Source organism: Heloderma suspectum, chromosome 2, assembly GCF_057233095.1.
Source record: "Heloderma suspectum isolate Gila_16-S chromosome 2, 16-S_ref, whole genome shotgun sequence".
NCBI classification, from domain to species: domain Eukaryota; kingdom Metazoa; phylum Chordata; class Lepidosauria; order Squamata; family Helodermatidae; genus Heloderma; species Heloderma suspectum.
Window position 1 is genome coordinate 347,430,245 of NC_139459.1, and position 25,900 is coordinate 347,456,144.

The 25,900-nt window shown below is 47.6% G+C and overlaps 2 protein-coding genes across 3 annotated transcripts in view; one reads left to right on the plus strand and one right to left on the minus strand.

Annotated features, from left to right (window-relative positions):
• LOC146355405 (zinc finger protein RFP-like) lies at positions 1-22,780 on the plus strand. The gene is made up of 7 exons (XM_084830618.1): positions 1-1,871; positions 5,530-5,625; positions 10,160-10,390; positions 13,356-13,378; positions 15,072-15,211; positions 19,716-19,742; positions 21,077-22,780. Exons 1-7 carry the CDS (start codon positions 1,449-1,451, stop codon positions 21,604-21,606), a joined length of 1,470 nt encoding a protein of 489 aa, XP_084686744.1. The 5' UTR covers positions 1-1,448; the 3' UTR covers positions 21,607-22,780.
• LOC146355406 (uncharacterized) overlaps positions 1,309-25,900 on the minus strand; it is a 32,290-nt gene continuing 7,698 nt past the window's right edge. The window contains exons 4-5 of one of the 2 annotated variants that reach the window (XR_014787170.1): positions 23,622-25,129; positions 1,309-6,066 (exon numbers count right to left, since the gene is read on the minus strand). Coding sequence is in view for 1 of the 2 variants with exons in the window: in XM_084830582.1 (XP_084686708.1) it covers positions 23,819-25,129 (1,311 nt within the window). In the remaining variant the exon portion in view is untranslated. Of the gene's footprint in view, positions 6,067-16,253; positions 25,130-25,900 lie in introns of those variants that run through there. The other variant, XM_084830582.1, reaches the window with a different exon arrangement.

The window sequence follows — 25,900 nt, forward strand, 5'->3', positions numbered from 1 at the left end:
GTACCCTGATATCCTGGCATTTCCCCTTAATGTGCTCTGATTTTCCGCCTTCGCTACCGTATCCGGTCGTAGTCCCCTCCCCCGACTGTCCATATGCGGCGGTGTTTGTATTTCCCTCCTGTCCAATCACAGCTCTCGACGGCCCCATGTCGTCTTCCGGCTACTGATCGCATAGCTTCCTCAGCACTCAATGTTTCCTCAGCAAGAAGTAAAGAGCTGGATGTGCGTGCGCTTGTCTGATCTCGGAAGCTAAGCAGGGTCAGCCCTGGTCAGTAGTTGGATGGGCGTGTCTACACAACACGCAACAACTCTGCGAAGTGAGAAGCAAAAACATCCCCCACCCCACATTAACTCTGTAGGTAAGGTCATTTAGTCTGGGTTTATTAGAACATAATTCACCATTTGACTGAAAGGCAAGATATACGTTACTAAAATATTTTTTAAAATGTCACTCCTTCTCTCACTCTCTCAGGCCCAGTTGATAGTTATTCCCCAACAAACTGTTGCTTAGCGATATCATGGGTGGAGGATAGAATCTTCAGATGGAAGTGATTGACAGGTTGGCCAGCTGCCTGGTGTTGGTAATGTGTCCAATCAGTAAGGAGCATGGTTGCACACTTTGCTTTGTCCCCTCCCCTCTCAAATTAGCCCAGGGGAGGGTGGCTTCTTGGGGCTCCATAGCCAGTATACCCACCCCTCCCCAGTTCTTGGGGTGGGGTCAGGTAGGGATGGGTGAGAAATTTGCTTGGCTTGTATTTCAGTGTGAGTTACCAAGTTTGCACTTCCCAAACTTAAACACAAGCCAAAATGCAGTTAGACACTGAAATCCATATTTGCCTGAAGTTTGCAATGGAGTTGTGGGGGCGGGGGCAGGGGATGCATACAAAAAAATGCATACATTTGAAAAAAGTGCACACACAAAACGTGTACACTGGAAAGAGTGCATACAAAAAATGCATATATATGAGAAAATGCACACAACAGTGAAAAAGTACACGCAAAATTGGTTCATTTGAAAAATGCATAGATTTTGGAAAATGCACATAAAAATACATACACATTTCCATGCAGCCTAAATCTAGCCATCTATCTGTCTGTCTGTCTATTCACAATCTGATGCTGAAGTGGGATGGAATGAATTGAGCAGCAGGAAAATGTGAGCCTGACAGAAATCGAGTTTGACGGATTCTCCTATCCCTAGCTGCCAGGAGGTGCTGTGATTAGGCAGAAGGTCCTGAGTGTGGAAGCAAGCTTTCTGCTTTTTATTATTTGAAAGTACACATGCCCTTCCCCTACTCAGTTAAAAAAAAAAAAAAAACTGTAATGCTCACGCCATCTGTTCGTGATTACAGTTTGGCAGTTTGGCACAGACAATTCCTGGAAAGGCTCGGCCCATACCGCAAATCAGAGAAAAGAAACTGAACCCTCTTCAGTGGGAGGAGGCCGAAATGGCAGTAGCTGGGGGTCCCATGAAGAATCTCTGTGACGAAATGACTTGTCCCATCTGCCTGGAGTATTTCAAGGAGCCCATCACTCTAGACTGCGGGCATAATTTCTGCCTCGCCTGCATCACGCAGTGCTGGTTGGATTCGGACACAGACGCCTCCTGCCCTCGGTGTAGGGGGACCATTCAACCGAGGGACTTCAGGCCAAACAGGCAACTGGCCAGCGTCGTAGAGCTGGTCAAGCAGCTCAGCTTTCAGGTGGCAAAAGGGGCAGATGGAACGGGGAGAGTTTGTGAGGGACACGGGGAGCCCCTGAAACTCTTTTGCGAGGACGACGACTTTCCCATCTGTGTGGTGTGTGACAAATCCACTGAGCACCATGGTCATAGCGTGATCCCTTTGGAGGAGGCTTTCCAAGAGTATAAGGTAGGAGGCGACCACGGGGGAATGGGTTAATGCTGGTAGAGTTTTAAATTGCTTTTTAATTCTGTCCTTCCTCCAAAGAGCCTCGTTTTAGTGCCGAATTTTTCGATCTATTTATTTTCTACCATGGGGGGGGGGGGTGAAAAGAAACTGCAGGAAGGGGTGAGAATTTTGGAGAAATTTCTCAGCGTGCAGGGCTCCAGTGCTTACCATGCTGTGTGCTCTTTCTTTTACTATCCCCCCCCCCTGCGCTTTCTGTCCTCGCAGCCTCTCCTGCTGCTTGACTGCAGAGTGCCTGAAAGCTGAGAGAGGATTTGTTGTTATTATTCTTGCTCTTGTTGTTAAAAATCCTTTTAATAATAATAAAGCAAAATAAAAAAATGCCCCCCTTGGCTCTCAGGCTCTCAGTAGGCCGCAGCACTGGAAAGCCCCAAAAGAGGAAATCCTGGCTAAGTTCTCCAGGGGGTTTCAAAGAAGCTCAGGCTGCTGGAGAGGCTGCAAGGACTAAACGGGGGGGTGGAGGGGAGTGGTAAAAGAAAGTGTACACAGGAGCCCTTCTGCCACCTCCTTCCAGTAAGATAAGTGCTCAAGCCCTGCACCCTGAGAAATTTCAGAGAAATTCTCAACATCCCAATGAAAGAGACAGAAAAACGACTGCCTCTTTCGCAGGGACACAAAGAGGTTGCGAAAGGGCAGGTGGGATTTTGGCACAGAACTTCCTGGTTTTCTGACACCCAGCCTAAGTTTTCTTTCTCCCTCCCCCCTCTGCAGGATCTGGTTTTCTGCCCCCACTTTTATCCTCATAACAACCCTGTGGGGTAAGTGAGGCCCATAGCATTGTTCAACAAAGAGAAACCGTCCATCAGCCATTCACACTGATGTGCGTAACATTCACAGAGTGGCATCTCCTAGGCTTTGTTCACACAGTTGATCAGATGATAAAAGTGTTCCTGGAGTCTGCCACTTCAGGCTGCAAATGGTGTTGGGTTGTGCGGCTGAATATTTTACCATAGCATAATGAAATTTGGGGCTGGGATGGATGATCTCTGGGGATCCCTTCCTTCTCTGTGATTGTGACACAGAAAGGGTTCAGTGGTTAAAGTTGATCAAACCTGCTGGGCAGGTCTGGCCTGGCCAATCTGTTGTTAAGCCAAAGTCTGAATGGGATTTCACTCCACACCCCCACACCCCAGACTGTGTTAGTTAAGTCTGTAAAGGTGAGAAGTTTGGGGAGTTGCTCCTAAAGTCAAGGAGAGACAACGACAAAATCTGTCTCTCTGAGCTGCCAGAGCTGCGGTAGAGGAGCTCTGGATGCAAGCCTCCAGTCTGAACATAAGGACATAAGAAGAGCCATGCTAGATCAGAACAAAGGTCTATTTTGTATTTTCATTCATTCATTTCATTCATTTATTATATTTCTATAGCACCCCATAGCCGAAGCTCTCTGGGTGGTTCACAAAAACTAAAAACCATTAAAATACATTACATAAAATATAAAACCCATTCACATAATGACATAAAACAACCACACACAATAACAACATATATAAACAATTTAAAAACAATCAGCCAAAGACAATCAAGAGACTTGTTATATGCTGCCAAATGCCTGAGAGGAGGCAGTTATAATCTGGCACCAAAAAGATGACAGTGTTGCCGCCAGGTGGGCCTTGTCAGGGAGATTATTCCATAAATGGGGAGCCACCACCAAAAAGGCCCTCTCCTTAATGCCGGGAGGCTCCCGGAGGAGGGCCTTAGATTCAGAGTGTAGTGTGCGGGTCGGTTCATGCCGGGAGAGGTGTTCTTCTGTCAGGTATTGTGATGCCAAGCCATGCAGGGATTTATAGGTCAAAACCAGCATTCTGAATTGGGCTCAGAAGCATATAGGCAGTCAATGCAAGCAGGCCAGAATCGGTCTTATATGTTTAGACCTTCTGGTCCCCATTATCAGTCTGGCTGCCACATTTTGCACAAGCTGCAGCTTCCGAACCATCTTCATTTTGTTCGCACAGTGGCCAACCAGCTGCCCACAGGAAACCCACAAGCAGGACAAGAGTGCAATAGCATCCCCCTGATCATGTTCCCCAGCAACTGATGTACATAGACATATTGCCCCTGAAACCTAGTGGGGGAACAGTATCTGTTGGAGTGTTAAAGCTGTGAAACCAGCGGCAGCTAGCATCCACTGAAGCTTTGGGGGCACAGGGCAGGGTCACCATAGGTGGAGCCGAGGGGTCACCATAGCAGCCAGCAACCCATACCATCAAAAGGGGAAACTGAGGCACATGAACGTTAACATCACACCCGCAAAGTGGAATATATGGAGTGGGTGGGATAATGACAACAACAACTCCATAGCAGCACAGAAAAGCAGTCCTTTGAATCCTCAGCAGAAACCCTCAGTGAAAGGGGCACTGTGACTGGGTTTCAACGATCAGCAGGGGAAACAACGCACTATGGACGTGGCGGGATGGCTTTGTACCCACCCTACAACCCATGGTTTGCAGTAGGGGTTGTGGGTGAGTGAGAATCCACTCCCGCAGTGCCACACGCCAGATTCAGATGACACAGCGACCCGCAACGCAGCGCAGAGTATTAGGGAAATGCCGGGTACACGGGGGCATGGAAAACAACCCACACTGCGTTGTTTTCCCTGTCAATCGTCCGAATGCTGCCCAAGGCTAGTTAACTTTGGGATCATGCTGGAGGGTTGTGGGGAGGGAATCAAAGCACTCTTTTGAACCCAACAGCAACCTATTGCAATAGGAGAAACTGGGGCATGTTGACTTTAAGAGTGTGACTCCAAAGCACATCATCACCATCTCAGAGCAATACAGAAAAGCAGTCTATCAGCCAGCAGTTCATACCACAGAAAGAGGAAACTGGGACACAAACTTCTGAAGCAAGCTCCAAAGCAAGATGGGGCAGGGATGAATCATCCTCATCATACAATGATATCCTCAGGACAACACAGAAAAAGCCCAAATCCCAGAGAGGCTTTTAAGAAACAAGAGGGAGAGGTTTGAAAAAACAATTAAAAACTGCCCAAATCCCAAAGAGAGGTGTTTTGAAAAGAAAAGAAAAAATAGCCCACACCTCCCTTACTCTGTTTTTTTTTATGTCTGGATTATCAGGCTAGGCAGGGGTCTGTACATTCCCTGGGGTGGGGGGCAGCAGAAGAGGGGAGGGGCAGCTCTATAACTCATTCCCTCTCAGACTACTTCCTCCTAGCTTCAAACTGTCTGAACTGCAGAACTACGTATGTTCTGGTTAAGAAAGTCTGCCATGTATTGCCTGAATATTGTATTGCAGGCTTCAAACTTACTGACATATTTAATTATAAGTAATGTGCTTTAAGAACAAATAACCCTGAGGTGTGCACCACTTTGCAAATAGAAACAAAATTTTCATACATCCCATTAAAAAAGTCAATGAGTGGACGATGGAATGACAGATGCCTGATAATCCGCAAAACACAGATGGAAAGGATTTAACAAAAACAGTACATCCCCAAGCCATGGTTCTGGCTACCCAGCTTGGGACTTAATTCCTCTTCCTGGAGACCCTCAGCCAAGGGCAACCCTCCAAAAACTCTGGATCAAAACATACCTCCCGTCACCTCAGCAGAAGGAAAATAAAGTTTACTTTTCCGTTCATGCAGGAGAAAATCCAGGCTCAGCTGCAGTCAGTAGAGCGAGAGAGAGAAAAGCTTGTGGTACTGAAACTGGTTGGAGAGCAGAGAAGCCCTGAATGTCTGGTAGGTGTTTCTTCTTTGTTGTTGTTCAGTCGTTCAGTCGTGTCCGACTCTTCGTGACCCCATGGACCATAGCACGCCAGGCCTTCCTGTCCTGCGCTCTCTCCCGGAGCGTGCGCAAGTCCATATTCATTGCATCCGTGATGCTATCTAGCCATCTCATCCTCTGCCGTCCCCTTCTCCTTTGGCCTTCAGTCTTTCCCAGCATCAGGGTCTTTTCCAGGGAGTTTTCTCTTCGCATTAGGTGGCCAAAATATTGGAGCTTCAGCTTCAGTATCTGTCCTTCCAAGGACCACTCAGGGTTGATTTCCTTTAGGATGGACTGATTTGACCTCCTTGCAGTCCAGGGGACTCGTAAGAGTCTTCTCCAGCACCACAGTTCGAAAGCATCAATTCTTCGGTGCTCAGCCTTCCTGATAGTCCAGCTCTCACAGCCACACGTTGCTACTGGGAAAACCATAGCTTTGATTAGACGGACCTTTCTTCTTACAGCTCACCTATTGGGGACAGATATTTGGGGGTGTCCTAGGGCCAAGGAGGACAGACAGGGCTCCCTGGGTCTTGAATAGTTCTGTAGAAGAGGGAAATGTGGTCAATGGAGCTAGCGAGGGCCATAGCTCAGTGTGACAGAGCGCTTGCTTTGCATGCAGAAGTTCCCAGGTTCAATCCCTGGCTTCTCCAGGTAGGGCGAGGAAAAGAGTCCCGCCTGAAAGCCTGGAGAGCCTCTATCGACAACACTGGGCTAGATGGACCAATGGTCTGATTCAGTATAAGGCGGCTTCCTATGTCGCGGGGGGGGGGGGTGCACAAACTGGCGCCATCCAAGTATCACAAAGTATGAATGTATTGTTGATAAGAACTGCTTTTATTTCATAGGAGGGCTACTCATAATAATCTGTGAATGCTAACTGTAAATGATTAGTAATACAGTGATTAGCTATATTTGCTATTTTATTTCATTTCATTTCATTTATTATATTTCTATACCGTCCCATAGCCAAACCTCTCTGGGCGGTTCACAAAACTTAAAAACCATTAAAATATATTACATAAAATATAAAAAACCATTCACATGATGACATGAAACAAATAATACACAACAACAACAACAACATATACCTAAAACAATTTAAAACAATCAGCCAGAGACAATCAAGAGACTCATTATGCAATTCCAAATGCCTGAGAGGAGAGGGCAGTTATAATCTGGTGCTGAAAAGATGACAGTGTTGGCGATAGGCGGGCCTCGTCAGGGAGATTATTCCATAAATGGGGACCCATCACCAAAAAGGCCCTCTCCCCTGTTGCCGCCCCCCCCCCCCGAGCCTCCCTCGGAGGAGGCTCCCGGAGGAGGGCCTTAGATGCAGAGCGTAGTGTACGGGTGGGTTTATGCCAGGTGAGGTGTTCTGTCAGGTACTGTGGTCCCAAGCCGTGTAGAGCTTTATAGGTCAAAACCAGCACTTTGAATTGGGCTCAGAAGCATATAGGCAGCCAGTGCAAGTGGGCCAGAATTGGTCTTATATGTTCTGGTCCCTGTTATCAGTCTGGCTGCTGCATTTTGCACAGGCTGCAGCTTCCAAACTGTCTTCAAAGGCAGCCGCACACAGACCACATTGCAGTAATCTAACTTGGAGGTCACCAGAACATAAGACAACTGAAGGCAGGTTATCCCTGTCCAGATAGGAGGGTAGCTGGGCCACCAACCGAAGGTGGTAGAAGGCAGTCCATGACACTGAGGCTACTTGAGCCTCAAGTGGCAAAGATGGCTCCAAGAGAACCCCCAAGCTACAGACCTGTTCCTTCAGGGGGTGTGCAACCCCATCCAGAAGAGGTTGAGCACCCTCCATCCGGTCAGCAGAACCACCCATTAACAGTAGCTCAGTCTTGTCTGGATTGAGTTTCAGTTTATTAGCTTTCATCCAGTCCATTGTTGCAGCCAGGCACTGATTTAGCACATCCACAGCCTCACCTGAAGAAGATGAAAAGGAGAAATATTGCTGTGTGTCATCAGCATACTGATGACAGCGCACTCCCAAACTCCAGTTGACCATGCTCAACCGTTTCATGTAGATGTTGAATAGCATGGGGGACAAAATCAACCCCTACAGAACCCCATACTAGAGAGTCTATGGGGCCGAGCAATATCCCCCAAGTACCACCAAGGAGGACCATCCAAGTAGGAGCGAAACCACTGCAATGCAGTGCCTCCCACTCCCAACTCAGACAATCACACTGACCATGGTCAATGGTATCAAAAGCCAGGAGACATCAAGGAGAATCAACAATGTCACACTCCCCCGTCTCTCTCCCGACATAGGTCATCATACAGGGCGACCGAGGCTGTTTCTGTGCCAAAACCCGGCCTGAACCCTGACTGAAATGGATCTAGATAATCAGTGTCATCCAAGAGTGTTTGGAGCTGGTCAGCAACCACCTGCTCAAGAACCTTGCTCAGGAAAGGAACATTTGCCACTGGCCTAAAATTATTAAGATTTCCCAGGTCCAGGGAGGGAAAGCTAGCTTTAAGTATAAAAATGTGTTCTTGGAACTGCAGCAAAAAAGTTTGCCATAGGTGCGTTGGTTAATTTTTGGAAGTAAAAAGTGCATTACCTCATGAGGAGATGGACCTTCACAAGGGTGCTTCTAAAGTTTGTTGGTTAAGAAGAATAGAACATCACTTTTACTAAAAAAAAATATATGGTAGCCATTATGCTTCTAATCATCCTAATTGCACTGCATATAGTAATGTGTTTTGCTTGTTTCATCGTTGCAACCTTTTGTTATCCTTTCATAGTGTTTGAGCAGTAAATATATATTTTGTGGTACCATTTGGAGTTATTTGGCTTGAGGGGTGTTTCAGGGACCACAATAATATCAATTCATTCTTGAAGCCCAGGGTGGGATTCATACATCTGGGGTTCATACATCTGTTGCTGAGTGGAGTCTGTCCATACAACTGCTGTTTGCTCTCATCAGGTGAGTCACAGACACACCTGTTCAGGGGAGAGAAACAAGCTAGCTGGATGGAGTGGGAATGGGTCTCCCATCTCACAGGAACAAAAGGAAGGTATAAGCAGGCTTGGGAGCATGTAGGAAGCTGCCTTATACTGAGACAGACCCGTGGTCCACTTAGCCCAGTATCGTCGACACTGACTGGCAGCAGCCCTTCAGGGTTTCAGGCAGGATTTTTCCCTCACCCTACCTGGAGATGCCAGGGATTGAACCTGGGACCTTCTGCACATAAAGCAGGGGCTCTATCACTGAGCAACAGCCCCAAAGAGGTTTGGGGGGGGGGACCCTAAGGTGGGTGGTGGATAAAAACAGCCTGTGTGTCAGGATTGATTCTGACTGCAGGGAGATAGTTAGCAGCTCAGATTCAGAAGAGGAGCAGCCAGAACTGCAGGAGGCATTTTCACAAGCCGGTTCAGATATGGGTAGGTGTGCTTCTCAGGTTACCATGATGCTTCCTCCTTGCCCCCCTCTGTGAGAAGCAGCGAGCAGGAGAAGGAGGGACTTGAGGACTGTGGCCTAAGAGATGCAAGGCGGCGGTGCAGAACTAAGAGAGAAACGTCAGGGGCGGAGCTCAGATGGTCGACCCGGTTAGCGATGTGTGAGAGGCTACGCAGGGAAGCATCACGCGAGGGGCAGGACCTCCCTCCCTAAGTTAGCCTAGCCAGAAAGCCTCCTTTCAAACTGCGGGCAATTTTCACTGATCCCATTTGAATCCCCTGGAGGCATTCCTTTGTAGCCAGAGAGTCTTCAAGGATTTGCATCTGTAATGAACCTGTGAATAATGAATTAAAGGCGTGAGACTGAAGCCTCTCTATGTGTGTGTGTGTGTGAGCGCTTAAGGATAGAGGGGGCCAAGGGATTTGTGACACTGTGAGGATTGTGAATTCTCAGTGAGCATGGAATGTTGTCTAACTTCAGGAAGGAAAGATGGAATGGAATATCCGGGAAAAGGGCATGGTTGGCTAGCTGAAACCCTGAACAAGAGCTTTCCGCATTGCAACGTTTTGTTACAAGATCCCCTTGTTTATATCCTACTTTTCATCAGGGTGGCATACGTGGTTCTCCCCCCACCTGTATTCACTGGTGCAGACAGGTAATTTTAGACACTAGACCTCATGGTCTTACTGGGGGCGGGGCAGGGGCTCCTTTAGATAGTCATGTATATTACCTAGGGAAGTGGTGGGCTCTCCCACACTGGAGGCATTCAAGACGAGGCTGGACAGCCATCTGACAGGGATGCTTTGTGGCCCTCCAGTTTGGCTTCTGTTTTTAAACTGCACTTTCAGCGAATTTTTTTAGAGCAGGAAAAATGCAGTATTTATTCGTAACAGCAAAAGAAACCACTTTTCAAACTTGTGTAGTTGCACTATTCCACTATACCACGCTGCCACCTAGAGGTTATGTAACAGAAAAGCAGGAAAAGAAATGCTCTTCGTGTAGTAACCTTTTCATAAGTTTCTTTATTCTTAACTTATCCCAATGGTCCCTCATCCTCCCTTTTCCAATGTCTGTCACTTTTACACAGGCCCACATAGAAGTTGAGAAGCAGAAGATCTTGTCCAAGTTAGATCAAATATCCACCTTTTTTGATGAAAGACATCAGCTTGTTGCAGCCCAGCTGACAGATTTGAAGAATGAGATTGAGAAGAGGCAGAAGGAAAATGCAACCAAACTCTCTGGAGAAATTTCCAGTCTCAGTAACCTGATTGCAGAGATAGAAGCAAAGTGTCAGCAGTCCCCAAGTGAATTCCTGCAGGTGAGATAAAAAAGACACTCCCAGGTCCTACATAGAAAAACATTTCCTGAATCCTAAAACTGAGGCAAAAAGAAGGTGCAATCTTTGAAAGGAGCAGGAGCAAATGAGTTCCCACCAAAACTAGAAGTAGATAAACATCAGCCATTCTAAAAATGAACTTGGTTGATTGAATGCTGATCAATTTTCCTTTCTTTCCTCCTGAAACATTCCTACATAGCACAGGGAGGCAGGCTTGTTTTTGTTTTTTATCAGGGCACACACATCCTAATCCTACTGACTATAATCTGTTATGGGCTAGAGTCTGCCAATTCCCAATTCCTCCTTCTCTCCCCTCCCCCATTTCTTTTTTCCCCTCAATGAAAACTTCAGCATTTTGTACCTCCTAGAATCACTTGGATCCTTTCCAGGGCATTTTGTGTGTGTGTGTGTGTGTGTGTGTGTTTTAAACATATTGGTTATTTTAATTCACAAATTTACATGCTACTTGGGGGAACTCTAGGTCTGGCATGGGCAACCCTTGGGCTACATGTGGGCCCCATGCAACCCTACCCCTGAGAAGCAGATTTTTGTTTTAAAAAAGTGGCCATGTTATTTATTTATTTAATAGATTTATATACCAATGACCTTACCAAAAAATACCTTTACAGAGCACTACACAAGTCAAATTTAGTTTGTTTTGAAGTTAAATTTGACCTTTGTAGTGCTCCATAGTGGCTGCGGAGTGCTGAAAGGGTCAAATTTAGCTTGAAAACAAGCTAAATTTGACCTGTGTAGCACTCTGTAGCGCTAATGTGGCCAATTTATTTAAATAAAATTCCATTTTTTCAGGTGCCCTGTGTAGTGCAGCATTCAGTGTGGGTCCAGGGATGAAAATGGGCCCTGGACACTCTGCAGTTATCTAGCTTTCCCAAGACCCATAGAAGTATTACATTACATTGTGAATTAAAAGGAAAATGTTGTCATTTTTTAAAACCAAAATAGCCTGGCAAGGACCCATGAGCCTTCTAGGAGGTAGAGAATATTGAAGTGTCAGTTGATGGAGTGGGGAGAAGGTAACTGCAGGTTGAAAAAGAGAGAATTGGGAATTGGCCTGTTCAAGGCCCAAACACCTTACAATAAGCATCCTAGATTAGGTTTCAGGGATCTGTGCCCTGAAGTTTTTTTTTTTAAAAAAATACCTTCTTCTCCCTGCTCCACATAGGGATGTTTCAGGAGGAAGGAAAGAAAAAATGGCTCCTTTTACTCTTTCCCACACTCCAGATACCCTCCCCACAACACACACTCTATTACTAAAATGCTGAGGTTCAGGACTGCCAGCCAGCCAGCCTGAAATCTGAGCCCTCTGTCACTATGTACATAACATTGGATTTGCATTTTAAAGTGTTCATAGCACTTCACATGCCTTATCTGGCTGTAATCCTTACAACAACCCTGTAAGGTAAGTCCATATAATTATCCCCCCATATTGCAGCCAGATGGGGAGACTGAGGCTGAGAGAGTGTGGTTTCCCTAAGGTGACCTATAGAATGTTCCCACCACCAATTTACTCCAAGCCTCCTGCGTTTTGAGATCATTAGGGATAGATGACATCATGGCCATCCAGCAGCCACCCCAGAGTGAACCCGGTTTTCCTGAGACTGCTTAAAGTCCGATTCTTTTCCTCAAGTCGGGTTCTCCCCGGTATACTTGCTGTATGCCCCAACCCCCGCATTGACCTCGGGTATGCCAGCCCTGCCCAGGGGTGTGCCTCTCACTGTGACCCCGGTCAAGGGGTGTTTCCTCCCATTGTGCTGAATGAGCTTGCCCTCTGAATGCCCACAGAAATTACAGAGACTGACATGGCTCAGCGCGATCTCGAAGCTTCGATTCTCCTTTGCTGGGTTTATTGGCTTAGGAGGAAACTACTTTGACCCTTCCTTATAGAGATCCTACAGGTTAAAATGGGGGCTGGTTTCTGTCTTTGAGTTTACTGCTCTCTTTCCCCCAACAAAGCCATTAATGTCTCCTCAGAAGTAACCCTCACTGTGGTCAGTGAGATCCTGTGGGTTAAAATGGGGGCTGGTTTCCATTTTTGTGCTCTCTCTCCCTTCTCTCCCAGCACACGCATATGTGTTTCTACTTGAAAGTTACTCCCATTGTGCTCAGTGACGCTTGCTCCTGAAATGCAGGTGCACTTGGATTTTCAGGGAAAGGAAAAAGCAGGGAGGGGGAAGCCTCTCTTATTGGTTGAGCAGCCCCTGCCAGCCAGTTGACAGTCACTCCAAGCCCCACCCCCACCAGGAAGTATATTGAAGCAATTTTTACTGGTCCAGAGAATCTGCTCATGGAGCCCTGCTCGCAGCAAAGCCAATTCCTTTTAAAAATCTGGTACTCCTCCACTAACTTCTTCCATTGTCATGGAAACACGGCCCGAGTGAATTGATGACAGAGGCAAGATTCAAACTGGAGACTTCCTGATTAATTAATGTCTTATTTATTTATTTATTGCATTTAAACCCCACCTTTTTTCCTCCTTAAGGAACCCAAGGCAGCTTACATTATCCTCCTCCTCTCCATTTTATCCTCACAACAACCCTGTGAGGTAGGTTGGGCTGAGAGTCTGTGACTGACCCAAAGTCACCCAGTGAGCTCCATGGCCAAGTGGGGACTAGAACCCGGATCTCCCAGCCCCAGTCCAACACTCTCATCACTACACCACCCTGGCTCTTAGCCACAACACTTTATAGCAGGAAAAGGCTTTGGGGCAGGAGAGGATGAAAATAGTGTCCTTTCCCCCTTTTCCCTTCTTCAAGCTCCCCCGCACTACCCCAGAGCCCAGTCAGCACTACAAGGCTGTCCCAGGCTGGCTGGAGCCCTGAACAAGAGCACTCCTAAGAGGATGGGATACATTGCAATATTTTGTCGTGAAGCCCCACCTGTGTGTCTATTTACTGGGATCCATTTCTTTTTTCTTTCTCTGTTTCAGAACATCAGAGGCACGTTGATCAGGTATGTATGTGGCTGTTTCTCCCTTCCCTTTGCATTTCACCCACTTTAGAAGCGTTTGCATCCCCTGTGAAAATCCACAGGCCTCTCTCTCTCTCTCCTGGAATCCTCCCCACAGGAGAGTCGATGGTAGCTGGGGCAGGCTCTGAGGCCTTCTTTGGCTGCCTCCCTCCTTCTCCGGAAATCCTAACTCCCTCACCTCCATTTAACTCGGGGGTGTTGAACCTCTTTCAGCCTGAGGGCCAAATTCAATTTCAGAAAAGCTTTCCAAGGGTGGATGGGTCCAAAGGGGCAGGGCAAAAGGTTGGGACCAAAACACCCCCAGATACCCACATATTGTAGCTTAAGGGTGCAATCCTATGACCGCTAGACAGTGTCTAGACGTCCATAGGATTTTTCATTTTCTGGGAACCAACTGTGGAACCAGTGCTTCAAGGTTGGTTCCCAGAAAATCACCCCCCATCCCCCTCGTAGGCAACACGGTTCATCCCTGGCTTCGCGCTCAGAAGAGCACTGTTAAGCAGAGGAAAGGGGGCTGTTCCAGGGAAGGGGAAGAGACAGCGGGAGCGCCGGTATGACGCTTCCTATGCACAGCTTGGCCTCCCCCCTCTCCCCGTTCCGAGGCGCCCTGACTAGACAGCCAAAATTGGCTGTCTAGCCATAAATGCAGGGCGGCCGGAGCATGGAGGAGAAGATCCCCTCTGCGCTCCACCCGCCCTGCATTGGACAGTCAGCCGCCACAAAGTTCGGAGGCGGCTGACTGTCCCCATAGGATTGCGCCCTCCAGCTCTTACTGCAAGTAACTAAGCCTTAGGAGAGGCACTTCAGCCTTTCAGAATGTGGGGGAAAATGTGCAAAACCTGGAAAGCTACTAAGTGATCCGTGGCTGGGGGAAAGGGGCATGCCCAGGAAAAGCGGGGATGGCTCTGTGGGGTTCCCAGGAGGGCTGGATTTGGTCCACGTGACGGAGGTTCCCCATCCAACCCTATCTGCCTCACTTTCCTAACAGACATTTCTAACTGTTGTCACTGGTGAGCAGCTCATTCCAAGATGCCCAAAGGGCTCCATCATCATACATGCAAACACACTCAAGGGAAACGGAGAGTCGGTCAGCACAAGAGAGAGTCCTGTTGACTAAATATTCATTTTAACTGAACAAAATTTGTTCATTGGCCTTAGATTTCAAATTGTTCTGGTGTCCCCCTTAGCTTTTTTTAGAAGACAAAAGCTTGCGGTGTGGAGTGCCCGTTTGGGGTTCCAGCCAGACAGCCGTGCTGTTTAGCATGACACTCCATTTCCTCCCCTCACCCTGGATATCTTCTCCTACCCCACCCCTCAGATAGACACTTAGCCGTCTGTGACCACTGAGCATGCATAGCCCTCTGCGGGCTGTTTTGGGGTTCTCAGCTACCCTTTAGGTTTTTCTTTCCCCAGAGGGTGGTGGTAGTGGTGTTTTGGTTTGGGTATTTCTGAAAACCTTGGGTGTGGATGGTGCAGTTTGGGCTACACAAAGATTGGAGAATGAGTATGTAGGATTGGTCTTTGGCACTTTGACATCAGAGCAAGTAAGCCAATGGCAGCCAGATTCATATTTATGCCTCTACTGGCCTGGGCTCACTGGGACATCAGAGCAGATGAGTCACTGAGACTCACTTGCAGCCCATCACCTCTGAATACTGCTGTTAACAAATTCCAGGTATACGAAGATGCACGTGATGCAGCCTGTCAGCCCCTTTCCTGAACTAGAAAAGAAAGTCAGGACTTACTCCCATACAACTTCTTTTCTGGTCACGAAACTACTCAGAAGACAAACGGCAGCTCTGGAGACATTTAAAGGTATTGAGGGCTGTGATTAAGGGGCACTTTGGATATAACAGGGTTTTCATAGAATCATAGAATAGTAAAGTTGGGAGGGGCCTACAAGGCCATCGAGTCCAACCCGCTGCTCAATGCAGGAATCCAAGTCAGAGCATCCCTGACAGATGGCTGTCCAGCCTCATCTTGAATGCCTCCAGTGTGGGAGAGCCCACTGTCAGGGTGGACACTAAGCCCATAGAATCCCAGAGTAGTTCTGATTCTGAGGAGGAGCAGTCGCTCCTGGGAGAGGAGCGCGCTCCTCTTTCCCAGGACCAACAGCTGACGGAGATTCCTCCCACCAGCATTCCTAGCTTAGATAGCAGTCCAGGGAGTGACCGAACACAGATAGCAGACTTGGTGAATGCACGACGCCGACGCAGAGAGCGGCACCAGATGGAGGGCGCGGAAAGGAGGCGTAGTGCCCGGCTGGCGCGCAAACAACGGCTGCGCCCAGAGGATCCAAGGGAAAAGGGGAGGGACTCTCCCTAGTCCTTAAGTTCAGGGGTCTGCCAGTGATTCCCTTTCAAACAGGGACCAACTGTTCCAACTTAGGGCATAGGTACTGTGCTGCTCAGATCTAGTTGCAAACGGTATAGTTGTTAAGTTGTAAAAGAAGAATAAAGCTTTGAAAGGAATCCCTTTGTCTGTGTCTGGTCTTGGCTACTGGATTAGACTGAGAGAGGCCTCCAAGGAGCCCTTGTCACCCACTACCTCCCTAGGCCATTGGTTCCATTGTCGTATTGCTCCAACGGTCAGGAAGTTTCTCCTGATGTTCAGCCGGAATCTGGCTTCCTGTCACTTGAGCCCATTCTTCCGTGTCCTGCACTCTGAAATGATGGCGAAGAGATCCTGGCCTTCCTCTCTGTGACAACCTTTCAAGTACTTGAAGAGCGCTATCATATCTCCCCTCAGTCTTCTCTTCTCAAGGCTAAACATGCCCAGTTCTTTCAGTCTCTCCTCAGAGGGCTTTGTTTCCAGTCCCCTGATCATCTTTGTTGCCCTCCTCTGAACCCTCTCCAGCTTGTCTGCATCCTTCTTAAAGTGTGGTGCCCAGAACTGGACACAGTACTCCAGATGAGGCCTAACCAGCGCTGAGTAGAGGGGGCTAGCACTTCCCAGGATTTAGTATTTATCGTGTTGGATTAGGATGTCAGATTTCCTCTTTGACTAAAAAAAATGAAGAACCTTTCCCGCCATGCCATTCATGCAAAGCAAGCATCACACTTGCAGCTGGATCTTGTTGTCCACCTGTGTAAACAACCTCATAGGCATTTAATTTAGGCTAATCCTATTTAGTTGGGATAAATCTGCACCCAGTATGTCCTGTGTTGCAAAACTTGCCATAACTTGTAATCTTTCTCCTGGTTTATCAAGAATTCCCTCCTTCTCCCAGAAACAGAGTATTTTTGGAATGGTACATTTTAATTTAAATATGTGATGAGTGTAACTATAGCCAGAGTCTAAGGGCCAGTTGAGATGACAGGACAGCCCATTGTGGGTTAATTAATGCTTGAGGGGTTGCAATGCGTGTGGTCGGCCGTTATGAACCTTGTCATATCATGCCAACCCAGCTAGGGAGGGTTATTCAAGGGTTAAACAGTCCCCACATGACCCTACAATAGACCATGTTGTGTCATGCAAACCAGGTCTAACAGTGGTTCCAGATGCAGGCCTCCTGGTGCTACCAATCAAAAGGCATGGTGCACCTATTCCGTCTTTCCTCCCTTATTGAATTTTCTGTGGAAAAAAGATGGAAGAAGCTGTGGGAAAACACAGGAGGGTTACAAGATGAAGATGCTGTCCCCACCCCAGTAAAATTTCATGAATGATCCAGGGCAATTGCAGGATAAAAGGCTCATAAGGAAGTACCCTAGGGATGCAATCCTATGTGTGTTTAGACAGAACGAAGACCTACAACTCCCAGCATTCCTCAGCCAGCAATTTTTTTCTGTCTAGACATGTGTAGGACTGCACCGTAAGTGACACGGAGAGGAAGACACAGATCAAGGAAGACCCAGATCAAGGAACCAACAACCAGAAATTAACTCAGAGCAACAAAGGGAAGAAAGAGCAGGACAGATGCAGAGCAAAGAAGGATAAAGAGACATGATAAAAAATAATCTGCTGTGGTGACCTGGCAAAGCAACTGACTAGCTCCTTGCCTTTTATACTGATTAGTGTTAAATGAGTATTGTTCTGAGACAGGGGGTTGAACTGGGTGGACTCTTGGGGCCCCTTCCATCTCAGTAGTTCTTGATTATAAAAGAGGTTAAAGGGCTAAAACCTGCCGGGCAGGTTTTGCGGACCCTGAATGGTACTGCGTCCCTGGAGTTCTCACTGCTCAGAGAACTGGAGTGCACGTAATAGTTTGGGCTGGGTGCATCCATCTTTTCTCCATACAATGTTGCTACATCATCACATAGTGATATTCCCTGCACCATTCTTGAAAAGATTTTTTAGGCCACTGGCACCTGCTGCACATTGCAGCAGTTTGCCTTTTATTGCAGTTAGAAGATGGAGAGACTGGCTGGCTATCTCATGAAATGTTAAGTATCCCACCCACCCAAAAGTTCTCCCCTCCACCCATATGTCACCCACCCCATCCTGATATTTGAGAAGGGTTTTGCACCCCAATGTGCCCTTCAAATCCAATGAACAGTCTGCTGGCGGGACAGCAGAACCAACCTTAATAGAAGTACAAAAAGAAACAGCACATGACAATTTCAGTTGTTTTGTCAGTCTTGAATATACAGGTATGCTCACAAAATGTACAGGTCAAATAAAGAAACAGCATGAAATTTAATAGGAATAAATGCCAAGTTCTGCACCTAGGAAAAAGAAACCAAATGCACAGTTACAAGATGGGCGATACTTGGCTCAACAAGTATTTGAAGGATCTTGGAATTGTTGTCGATCACAAGCTGAATATGAACCAATGATGTGATGTGGCTGCAAAAAAGGCAAACACTATTTTAGGCTGCATTAATAGAAGTATAACTTCCAAATCCCGGGAAGTACTAGTTCCCCTCGACTCAGCACTGGGTAGGCCTCATCTTGAGTACTGTGTCCAGTTCTGGGCACCACACTTGAAGAAGAATGCAGACAAACTGGAGAGGGTTCAGAGGAGGGCAACAAAGATGATCAGAGGACTGGAAACAATGCCCTGTGAAGAGAGACTGAAAGAACTGGGCATGTTTAGCCTTAAGAAGAGATGACTAAGGGGAGATATGATAGCACTCTTCAAGTACTTGAAAGGTTGTCACAGCCAGGAAGGCCAGGATCTCTTCTTGATCATCCCAGAGTGCAGGACACGGAATAATGGGCTCAAGTGAAAGGAAGCCAGATTCCGGCTGAACATCAGGAAAAATTTCCTGTTAGTAGGGATGTTGGAGAATTCCGCCACGGACTCCAGTGAGGCCGCATTCTTTAGAATCTGGCCCCCGGAGTCCGTGGCAGAACGGCCTCCACCCCGCCACTCCCCCAAAGTCCCCCCCGGAACGGACCTACCCGGCGGCAGATGCGGTGGCGGCAACTCCGGGTCGTCTTCCGGGCTGCTGTGACCGCAAATGGTGTCTTGCGTATGGGACACCATTTGCATCCCTACGCTAGGCTACATATTTATTTACGTAGCCTATCACAGCTAAAGCTGTGATAAAGCTCCCCGCCCCCTCCTTCCCACAGCAGCCCATTGAAAATGCTATACAGAGCGACGGGACCCTGCTGAATAGGATGAGCTGTGGTGTGGGGATCCCCCAAAATCAGGCAGAGGGACTTTCCATGAGCTTGCTCTTGGGGAAGAACTCTTCCTCTTACAGATGGCAGATCCTGGATCCAACTCATCTGTTCCAAAACAAGCCCCATTTACTTCAATGACACTTATTACCGAGTAAGTGTCAATAGATCATTCTATGTGATCCAAATGTAAATGCTGATCTAGACGAGGAAGATGATGCAATATAATTGCTTTATGGCTTTCACTAACACATCATGTGATCACAGTCATTGGCTTAGATGACTTAGAAGAGGAATTAGATAGATCCAAGGAAGACAGGTTTAGCAAATGCCATGAGGGCTTAAGCCTTAGTGGGCCCTCCACACTCAGAGGCAGTATGCCAGTGAACACCGATTTCTGGGGAGCAACCATGGGAGAGAGCTAGTGCCTTCAAGCCCAGCTTGTGGACATCCCATAGGTTAGCCATCCCCAGCCTGGTGCCCTCCAGATGTGTTGGACTACAACTCCCATCATCGCTATACTGGCTGGGGTTGATGGGTCTGTAGTCCAACACATTTGAAGGGTGCCAGGCTGGGGAAGGCTGTGGCATTTGTCTCAGCATGACAGGAAGCGCAATCGTGGACTTAGCAGAACTTTGGTCTGATCTAGCAAGGCTCTTTACATTTTTATCATGAAATAACACATGATCTACTGGGTGATGTGATCTTAAATGTAATGATATCTTTCTCCTCCTCCCCACCTTTATCACAGAGTCTCTGGAACAAGCACTGAACAAAGGTAAGTTTCCAGGATAAAAGAAAAATATTCATGAAGTATATGAGCAACATGCATTTGACAAATTAGTTTGTATTATCACCAAAAGACATGGTGTTTTCCAGAGTAACATAAGCCCCAAAGAGGCTTTTTGCTCCCAGCCTTGAGGGGCTTCCAGTTTAAATATCTATATTGGATGAATATATGCAAATGCATTTGTACTGCTTTGACTTTGTCTTGGGATGGAAGACAGATGTGATTCGGGGTGGGGGGATAAGAGTCAATTAACTTCACTTCTTCCCTGCATAAGCTTTGAAGTGGTAATGGAACTAACCATGGTAGATGGAATGGGAAGTTTTATCTATGGCAGGATGGTCCCACCTGAACAAGGAATCAGACTATTTGGCCTTTGTTGTACATCCCACTTAGCACTTCTGTACACCAGCAATTTATTGCACACTCGTGACTGGCCACTCATGGAAGTTTGTGGGTCTATTACATGACGTTGTAAACATCCAGGGCCCCTGCCACGCTTTTTCAGGTTTATCCCGCTGTAAAAAACACCAGACTAAATCAGGTGTTTTTCAAAAATGCACAGAATCAGTAGTATGAAATTCCACCATAGCACTATATTTCAGCCACTAGATGGTGCTGTCTAAAGGAAAACATAGGAAAAGTGCCAAAATGGAAGGTTTCAATTCAAACCACGTGGTCGCCCAGGTCATGGAACCAATCATAATCCCGCAAAGAATCTGGAAGCAGTAAATCCCAGTAAAGCAGCAGGATTTTCCATTAATGTGGAGAAGCCCGTAGCGTAGTACCTACTTCAAGGATTGGAAATTAAAAATGACTCCACCTTTATAACTGATGGCAGTTGATAGGTGCCTCAAATGCACCTGGAGGGTGCCAGATTGGGGAAGATTGTACTAGGGACTATGTCCAGGCAAATTATAATCTCTGATCTTCACTGTGACCCCCCTGGCCTCTTTTCCCCCCAATCTGGGTAAATCCTGAAGGAAGGAGATTCCAGGATTACACTCATATGCAGCTGCCTTCTTTCCATCAAAAATGCAGGTTTTTAAAAGCAAATTGCATCAGTGGAGGGGTATGTGTGAAAAAGAATGGGATTGGACCAGGGATGGAGGTGAAATATAACCTTCCCATCCCTTACTGTGGTGCTGAGCAAATTCCCTCCTTTGAAGCTGGCATTTGCTTTGGAAGGAAATCCTCCAATGGCGCCAAATGCCATCTGCTTTTTTAAAAGCCTGCATGTTAGATGAGGTGACACAGCTCATGTGGTATGTAGTTTGGCCCTTGTAGCCCTATCCTCTAATCCTCCTCCTCTGCCTTTCCTGCAGCAAATGTTACTCTGGATCAAGACACAGCAAGTCCCTACCTCGTCCTGTCCAAGGATCTAAAGACTGTGTGCTGGGGAGGGAGCTGGCAGAAGCTGCCCTACAATCGGGACAGATTTGACTTTGTGCCCTGCGTGTTGGGACAGGAGGGATTTGCCTCAGGGAGACATTGGTGGGAGGTGGAGGTCGAGGTGGTAGAAGAGGTGGAGCGTGGAAGCTGGGCCTTGGGGGTTGCCATAGAGTCTGTGAGAAGGAAGGACTTGAATGAAATAACTCCGGATGAGGGGATCTGGGCTGTGGGCAACTCTGTCCGTGCTGGTTCATTGGCTTTTACTTCTTCTAAGCGAATGGGCTTGACCCTGAGTTCTGAGCCCAGAAAGATCCAGGTGTATCTAGACCACAAAGAGGGACAAGTGAAATTTATCAATGCTGATACAGATGAAATTATCTTCATTTTCCATTCAGCCCCATTCTTCATGAGACAGATCCACCCCTTTTTCTGGATCGGGAAGGGATTCAGAATGAACTGTTGAATCTTCAGGGGAATCCTCAAATCTATGCCATCAGAACATATAGATCAGAAGGATGATGGAATTCTAGTGCTTGCTCTATAAAAGTGCAGTGAAGAGCTAGCAGACACTCTAGGCCAATTGTCTACGTGCCTGGAGGTCTCTCTTCTGACTGCACTGAGGCCACCATCATAGCAATGGCTTGGGAGCAGAAGAATTGATGACAGAGGAAAGATAGTAATAAATTCAGAGGAAGCAATTTTGTACTGCATACGGCAACATTCTTAAGCAGTTATTGCTTTTCATGTGGGATTATCTCTAATTAGCAAATATATCAAGTTCCTTTATTTTTTGTTGACAACTGCATATATTAGGTTGAATCCAGACTTAGTCATACTTAGAATAGACCCACTGAGATCAATGGAACTATATTTAATATTATTATATAAAAATCTTAAACCCCTTTCTCAAAAAATACTTTTAGGGAGCAACCCTATGCATGTTTACACAGGAAAATGTCCTACAACTCCCAGCATTCCCCAGGCTGAATTACATCAAAATTAAAACATAAAACATTTAGAACAGCTAAAACAATTATCTGTCATGCTTAAATACAAGCACCCCACCAAACAACTAAAACATCAGTGACAGCCATAAACAACACAACTCAACTGATGCATTAAAACAGCCCATAATGCCTGGGAATAGAGTCTTCACCTGGTGCTGAAAGGATGACAAAGGCAGCATCAGGTGGGTTTCATTGAGGAGAGGCCTCTCCCTTGCTGCCATCCTCTGAACCTCCCTTGGAGGCAGCACTCGGATAAGGGCCTCAGATGTTGGTCATAGGATATGGTCCGGTTCATACCGGGAGAGGTGCTCTGCCAGGTATTACGGTGTCGAGCTGTCATGATTAACTCAAGTCTCATTGATTTCCATGGGTCTATTCAAAGTATGACTAAGTATGGATCCAACTGACTGAATTGTATTGACTTGCTGTTACAAATGTCAAGTTCTTCAATGGTTAAGTGGAACATATAACATATTCTTCGCTGCTGGTTAGATCTTGGTTTTATTCTGCAGTTATTTTTTGCTTTAATGTTTATACAATTTATTTTTAATGTACTGTACATCACCCAGAGAACTTCAATTATTTGGTGATCTAAAAGTATAGTCAATAAATAGAAGAACCTGCTTCAGAGTGAAGACAGATGTAGTATTTTGTGATCAAAGAAGGACTTTCTATCACCTGGAGGAAAAGGCTATCAATGGCTACTAGTTTTGATGGTTATGGGCTACCTCCAGTACCAGAGGCAGTGAGCCTAAGTACTCCAGTTGCTGGGGAACATGGGCAGGAGGCTGCTGTTGCACTCACGTCCTGCTTGTGGGTTCCTGGTCAAAAGCTGGTTGGCCACTGTGTGAACAGAATGCTGGACTAGATGGACCCTTGGTCTGATCCAGCACGGCTCTTCTTATGTTCTTAAGTGAGACCAACTTCACAACTTGCCTTTCGCATCAACATATGAGCCACACAGCTGTTTCACCCTTTGATCCAGTAGATGGCACTTTACTGGATGGGGGAAGAGCTTGGTGCATGCCGTGCACGCGTGTGTGAATGCACATGTGCAACAGTCACACATAAAGGCAGACACAGAGTCGGACAATTATTACTCAGACACACAGAGACCTACAAATAATATCAAGTGCTATCTGGGCTGGATGGGGAGGGGGGGTGAAAAAGAAGGAAAGTGACTTACCTAATAACTACCAACACCGACTAGACTTGAGACAGACACAAACAACAGCAAGTGTCAACAAAACAATTAGGATGCAAGGGACTGGACTGCAGAAAAGGGTTGGACTGAAATAAAGCAGGAACAGAAGCAAAGGTGGTACCACAAACCACCGACTCCACAAATTCTTTAGACGATGCTTCTGACAGCTCGCAAAGAGCAGGGAAAGTACCGAAAGAGTTTTAGCTTTGGATATATTCTCCTGCTCCCCTCCCAAAAGCACTGTGATTGGAAGTAAAAAGGGAGAACCTTGAGAAACAGGAGGTGGGACTAGATGGACCCTTGTTCTGATCCAGCGGGGCTCTTTTTAGGCTATAGTGCTGGGAGGTGGGGGAGGATGCAGGGGCGTAGGATGTAGGGCTCAGCATGCAGCAGCCTCCATCTGATCCAGCACACACAAGCCTGACCTACTCTTCTGAGAGTCCCATGCTTTCTGCACACTGGTCTCACAGTAAACATGACCCGAAGATATGGAGGTCGAGGCCCTCCCTGCTGATTCTCCCAAAGAACTCATCGTAGTCCATCTTGTGGATGTCCGAGCATGCCTGCAACATGAGGAAGCACAGCTGATTGTCTGAGGACAACAGCCGGTGGATGGTGTGAGCAGACACCATATCATCATTCAGCGAGAGCTCACGGAGGTGTACTAGGGCCATGCCAGGGGGTTCTAGCACTTCCTCAAACACCCCATCTAGGGAGAAAGGCAAGCCATAGAGCTTCAAGCTTTCTAGGCACGGGGACTGCTTGAGCAGGAATACGAGGCTTGTTCTCAACACCTCTGCATGTCGGGATGGCAGCGGGTGACCCGAATCAAAGTACTCCAGTTCAAGGTCACAAAGGGGAGGGAATTTGTGGGCAGCGAGTCTGAAGTCCCAGCCCAAGGCCTCGGTGTTTAGCTGCATGCTATGGCCACGCCTCACTGGAGGGAGGAGGGAAGCATTGAATTTCTGGAGGTTTGGGCAGTGGCTCAACAGGGAAGGGAAAGTCAGCTCTTCTTCGAAGGAGAAGTCACAGAACGAGAGAGACTGAAGCTGGGCCCCAAGGCTCGTCACCACTGGCAACAGCTCCCTCAGGTTCCTCCTTCCCCTGCAGCTGACAGTCAGGTGGGTGAGGTGGCGCCACGACAAGAAGGTTTCGACCAAGCCAGGGCTGCATCCCAGAAACACTTCCAGCGCTGACAAGTGTGGGCACACAGCTGAGAGCACAGGCAAGGAGGACTCGCTCATCAGACCTATTTCCTTGAGGGGCAGCGTGAGTGTGGCGCTCTCCTCATTCGTGTGGGTGGACATCCTGCCCCGCGCCAGCTCCTCCAGGGAGGGAAACCCAGGGGCCACCTGGGCACTGTCAAACTGCTGCTGGTGGATCAGAGTCAGAGCCTCCGCAAGGATGTCATGGGTGACAATCTTCAGGCTGGGCAAAGCCAGCAAAACAAAGGCCAGGGCCGACACCAGTGCTGGGCTGCGAGTGCTGGGCTCCATCCAACGAACCGCGAGCTTCTGTAATGCTGGGCAGCGGAAAGAACCCGCACTGGGGTCATAGGCCAGATGGAGGAGGGAATCTGGGGACAGCCTCTTGCAGCCTGAGATGTCCAGTTCACGAAGGCGCCGGCAGCAGGAGCCCACGGCAGACAATACTTGCGTGTTGCACCGGGTGTATGAGAGGTCCACTTTTACGAGGCATGGTAAACCTTTCACCAAGTCGACCAGAATGTCTGCAGGGATTGAGCTGCAGTCATCGAGAAGCAGCGAGGACAGATTCTGCCCCAGGAGACAGAAAGAGAGCCAGTGAGCAAATGCAAGGTTTACAACAGGGACGGGGAACCTTTGGCCCACGTGGAGTCTCCATGTGGAATCTTCATTTGGCCTGCCAGCTTCTCTCCCAGTCCCCGCCCCCTCTCTCCAGGCCCTGCTCCTATTCCCAGGCCCCACCTGCCCCCCCCAACCCCAGCCAAACATTTCTTTCTTTCTTATTTATTTATTTATTTATTTATTTATTTATTTTATTACATTTATATCCTGCCTTTTTCCCTCAAGGAACCCAAGGCGGCGTACATAATCCTCCTCCTCTCCGCTTTATCCTCACAACAACGCCCCTGTGAGGTGGGTTGGGCTGAGAGTCTGTGACTGGCCCAAAGTCCCCCAGTGAGCTTCCACGGCCAAGTGAGGACTAGAACCCAAATCTCCTGACTCCCAGTCCAACACTCTCGCCGCTACACCACACTGGCAGCAGCTGATCGGAGATGAGAGACTTTCCTGCTGAAAGGTGCCCCTGCAGAGATTGTAGGTAAGAGATTTTTCCTGCTCAACCCCCCCACCCAACACACACGCACACGTTTAGGCCTTTGAAAGCCTCCAGTGGCGCCAATGGAGCGGGCGGTGCTGGTTGGGGAGAAGCTAACTCTCCTCTGCACAATACTTCCACCCCGCTGGAAAAAAATCACCTTTCCCCTCCTGGAAAGCCTAACTGCAGCGGGGAGCATATCCAGAATGGGGGGAGTATGCGCCCGTGCATGCATGAGAGAGAGAGCG

What these genes read in the sequence shown, in the direction of transcription:
- LOC146355405 (XM_084830618.1), top strand. Translation starts at nt 1,449, where the DNA reads ATGGCAGTAGCTGGGGGTCCCATGAAGAATCTCTGTGACGAAATGACT. An exon ending in ATCAGAGGCACGTTGATCAG is followed by an intron (nt 13,379 to 15,071) that starts GTATGTATGTGG and finishes AACAAATTCCAG; the next exon opens with GTATACGAAGATGCACGTGA. An exon ending in GGAACAAGCACTGAACAAAG is followed by an intron (nt 19,743 to 21,076) that starts GTAAGTTTCCAG and finishes CCTTTCCTGCAG; the next exon opens with CAAATGTTACTCTGGATCAA.